We start from the raw sequence: 4,742 nt of genomic DNA, 5'->3' as shown, positions 1-4,742 counted from the left end.
GAAAGAGATATCTGTGCTGTTGAGTTAAGAGGATTGGAAGATTTTCGCCGTTACAATCCTCCCAAGTTTAAGGGTGATGAGAATTTAGAGAAAGCGGATCAGTGAATCCAAGAAGTGGAAAAGATCTTTGAGATGATTAACTGTCAGGCAAGAGGGAAGGTCAATTATGCCACTTATCTCCTATTAGGGGATGTTGAGTATTGGTGGAGGAGTACAAGATTGTTGATGGGACCAGCTCATGAAGAGGTGAACTAGGAATCATTCAAAAGGAAGTTTTTAGACAAATACTTCCCGATGAGTACCAGGACTAAACTGGGTGATGATTTTCTAAAACTTCATCAGGGGAATATGACTGTGGGCGAATATACCGCTAAGTTTGAATCGTTGTTGAGGCATTTCAGGTTTTTCCGTGAAGAAGTTGATGAACCATTCATGTGTCATCGTTTCCAAGCTGGATTGAAGCATGAGATTCAAGACTCTTCTTACCCTTGGGAATTCAACGTTTCCAAGTTTTGTGGAAAAATGTAGAGAAGTTGAGGATATGAAGAATAAGAGGGCTAGCCAAGGAGGGAATTTTAATTCAGGAGGGCCTAGTCGGGTGAATTATCAGAACAACAAGGGAAAGCAAGTTGTTAAACCTTATAACCGGCTACATAATAATAACAGGGGGCAGAATCGCCGGGGGAACCAGAATTTCGGAATACAATTAGTACAAGTGATTTGATATTTCCTATGTGAGGGAGATGGACATTATGCTAGTGCTTGTACCTCTAATATTCCCACTTGCTACAATTGTCAGAAGCCAGGGCACATGGCAATGAATTGCAAGGCTCCGAAGGTGGAACCAGTTGTGAATGTAACTAGGGCTACTCGTCCTACTACTAGAGGACGCGTTTATTGTGTGAGTGCTAAAGTTGGAAATCCATCTAGCAATCTGATTCAATGTGATTGTGTGATTGCAGGTAACACTCTAACTGCACTTTTTGATTCAAGGGCAACCCATTCCTTCATTGTTACGGATTGCGTGAATCATTTGAAGTTATATGTGTCTGTTTTGCCTTTTGATTTGGTTGTTTCTACGCTTGTTAAGGCTTTGACAATAAATTCTTTATGTTTACATTGTCAAGTAACAATCCAGAATAGGGATTTCCTGATTAATTTAATTTGTTTACCTCTACAATCACTCGAGGTCATTCTCGGTATAGATTGGATGTCGTATCATTATGTGATCTTGGATTGTGCTCGCCAACTGGTTCTTTTCCCCGAAACAGGAGTAATTAAGTATCTAGCTGCTAACAACCTCGGAGTGTCACTAAGAGAAGGAACTCGTGAGTTTTTGTCTTTGGCTAATATGGAGGCAAAGATAAATGTGAACATAGAGGATGTGATGCTTGTCAATGAGTATCCAAACGTATTTCCAACAGAAATTCCAAGATTGCCACCGGTAAGAGAAGTGGAATTTTTCATTGATTTGCACCCAGGAATTGTACCAATTTCAATTGCGCCATATCAAATGTCGCAATTGAAATTAAATGAGCTAAAAGGCCAAATTGAAGATTTATTGGAGAAGAAATTTATTAGGCCAAGTGTATCACCATGGGGTGCTCCGGTGTTTCTAGTTAAGAAGAAAGACGGAAGCTCGCACTTATGTGTGAATTATCGACAGCTTAATAAGGCAACTATTAAGAATCTTTATCCTTTGCCACACATCGATGATTTGATAGATCAATTGAGAAGAGTCGCAGTATTTTTGAAGATTGACTTGAAGTCAGGTTACCATCAGATTCTGGTAAAGGAATGAGATATTCAAAAGATTGTCAGAACTCGTTATGGACATTATGAATATCTTGTTATGTCGTTTGGAGTTATCAATGCACCAACAATTTTTATGGATTACATGAACATAATCTTTAGTCTATTACTAGATAAATTTGTTGTGGTGTTCATTGATGATATATTAATTTATTCAAGGACTGAGGAAGAACATGGAGAGCATTTGCGTCAAGTTCTTGAAGTTTTACGTGAGAAAAAACTGTATGCCAATCTATCGAAGTGTGAGTTTTGGCTAGAAGAAGTGAATTTCTTAGGAAATGTGATAACTAAGGAAGGAACGCTAAGATTGAGACGCTTCTTGCTTGGAAACCACCTCAGACTGTCACTGACATACGAAGTTTCGTAGGAGTGGCAGGGTGCTACAGAAGGTTTATTGAAGGTTTTGCTAAGATTGTAGCTCCATTGACACAACTTACCAGAAAGGATCAACCGTTCGCATGGACAGAGAAGTGTGAGGAAATTTTTCAATTACTAAAGTAAAAGTTGACAACCTCACCAGTATTAATCTTACCACAATTAGAAGAACCATATGAAGTTTATTGTGATGCGTTTGACCAAGGTTTGGGATGTGTTCTGATGCAACACAAGAAAGTTGTAGCTTACGCCTCAAGGCAATTGCAAATTCATGAAAGAAATTATCCTACTCATGACTTGGAGCTTGCTGCTGTAGTTTTTGCATTGAAGATCTGAAGGCACTATTTATATGGATGCATGTTCATAGTGTTTAGTGACCATAAGAGTATGAAATATTTGTTTGATCAGAAGGAATTGAACATGTGTCAGAGACGATGGATGGAGACTCTCAAGGATTTTGATTTCACATTGCAGTACCACTTTGGGAAGGCCAATGTAGTGGTTGATGCATTGAGTAGAATAAGTGTATCGGTGTCTTCAACAGTGATGGCTAGACAACAAGAGTTGTGGGAAGCCTTTAGAGACCCACACTTGAATGTAGAGCTTGCACCAGTAATTTTGAAATTCAGGATGATTAAGATTCGAGTGGATTACTTGAAGACATTGTGAATTCCCAAGATGACACTTTAATTCAAGAGAAGAGGAACCTAAAGTGCAAGGGAAGACAATTGAGTTTAAAATTGGACCAGATAATATTTTGAGGTTTAATAGTAGGATTTGTGTACCTGAAATTGCAGATATGAGGAAAACCATTTTAGAAGAGGTTCATAAGAGTAAATTGAGTATTCATCCTGGAGCAACAAAGATGTGTCAAGATTTGAGGCAGAATTATTGGTGACTAGGAATGAAGAGACATGTAGCGGAGTATGTATCAACTTGTTTAACTTGTCAGAAAGCGAAAGTGGAACATCAACAACCTGCTGGAATGTTGCAACCTTTAGATATACCTGAGTGGAAGTGGGACAACATTTCCATGGATTTTATAACTGGATTGCCGAAAACAAGGAGAAAGAATGATTCTATATGGGTGATAGTGGATCGATTAACTAAATTCGCACACTTTTTACCATTTAAGACCATCTATAAGGTAGATAAGCTAACAGAGTTCTACATTGCTGAGATTGTGAGATTACACAGAGTATCGTCGAGTATATTTCATACCGTGATCTGAAATTCACATTGTACTTTTGGGGAGCATTGCATGAAGCGTTGGGAACGAAACTAAGATTGAGTTCAGCATACCATCCACAAACGGACGGACATACTGAGAGAAAAAATCGGTCCTTGAAAGATTTATTGAGAGCATGTGTATTAGATGATAGAGGAAGTTGGGATGATGTACTTTCGTTGGTGAGTTTACCTACAACAATAGTTTCCACGCAAGTATTGGAATGGCACCATTTGAGGCTCTGTAGAGAAGCAACTGTCAAATGCCTTTGTGTTGGTATAAGGATGGTGAAAGTATGATTGTAGGACCTGAGATGGTGCAACAGACTACAGATAAGGTCAAGAAGATAAAAGAGAAAATGAAGGTCTCACAAGATCGTCAAAGGAGTTATGCGGACAAGCATCGTAGACCTTTAGAATTCGTGCAGGGCGACCATGTGTTCCTGAGAGTCACACCTACGATTGGAGTTGGCAGAGCCATAAAATCAAAGAAATTAACTCCGAAATTTTTTGGACCATATCAGATTTCTGCACGAATTGGACATGTGGCTTACCGGATCTCATTGCCTCCGATACTGTCCGAAATTCACGATGTATTTCATGTGTCACAATTAAGGAAATACATTATGGGTGCATCGCATGTGATCGAACCAAACACAATTCAACTAAAGGAGAATTTTTCATTCGAAGTACTACCTGTAAGAATTGACGACAAGAAGATTAAGCGATTAAGGAATAAGGAAGTTTCATTGGTCAAAGTGACTTGGAACCCAACTACTAGAGATGCGACGTGGGAATTGGAGAGCAAGATGAGGGAACAACACCCTGACTTGTTTATCGACGCGTAGTTTCGAGGACGAAACTAATTTTAGGGGGGTAGTAATGTAAGACTCTTAGTTTTAAATTCTAATTTATGCAATTTTAGTATTTATTTGTGTTGAATTGTTGAGGCATTTAGCCTAATTTTAATTCAATTATGGAATTAAGTACCAAAAGCTTATTTTGTTAGAGTTTGTAATATTTTTTAATATATATGTATATTTTGAGAACCATTTAAAATTATTTGTCGAAAAATAATTTATTTACGTTACGAACAATTTAATATCGGGCAGTTATGTTAAAAATATCTTTGGTTGCTGAAAAATTTATCTGTCAATTGAGTTGCAACGAGACTAGATATTTTTATCAAAATAGTTTGAGATGTGAGTGAAGTGATGTGTGTAATAGTATTTACATATTTGTTGGATTGGTATAATATATATTATTTAGTAAGTTAGTAATATATACATATATGAAAACAAGGCTAATGAAATCAGAGAAGCATAAAC

At 37.6% G+C, this 4,742-nt stretch overlaps 1 protein-coding gene across 1 annotated transcript; it reads left to right on the top strand.

Annotated features, from left to right (window-relative positions):
• Positions 1-3,773: 3,773 nt before the first annotated feature.
• On the top strand, positions 3,774-4,262 carry LOC101506243 (uncharacterized). The gene has a single exon (XM_004509998.1). The coding sequence runs from the start codon at positions 3,774-3,776 to the stop codon at positions 4,260-4,262; it is 489 nt and encodes a 162-aa protein (XP_004510055.1).
• Positions 4,263-4,742: the final 480 nt, after the last annotated feature.

Source organism: Cicer arietinum, chromosome 7 (assembly GCF_000331145.2).
Source record: "Cicer arietinum cultivar CDC Frontier isolate Library 1 chromosome 7, Cicar.CDCFrontier_v2.0, whole genome shotgun sequence".
In the NCBI taxonomy this organism is placed as follows: Eukaryota; Viridiplantae; Streptophyta; class Magnoliopsida; order Fabales; family Fabaceae; genus Cicer; species Cicer arietinum.
This window is presented reverse-complemented; position numbering and strand designations above follow the sequence as displayed.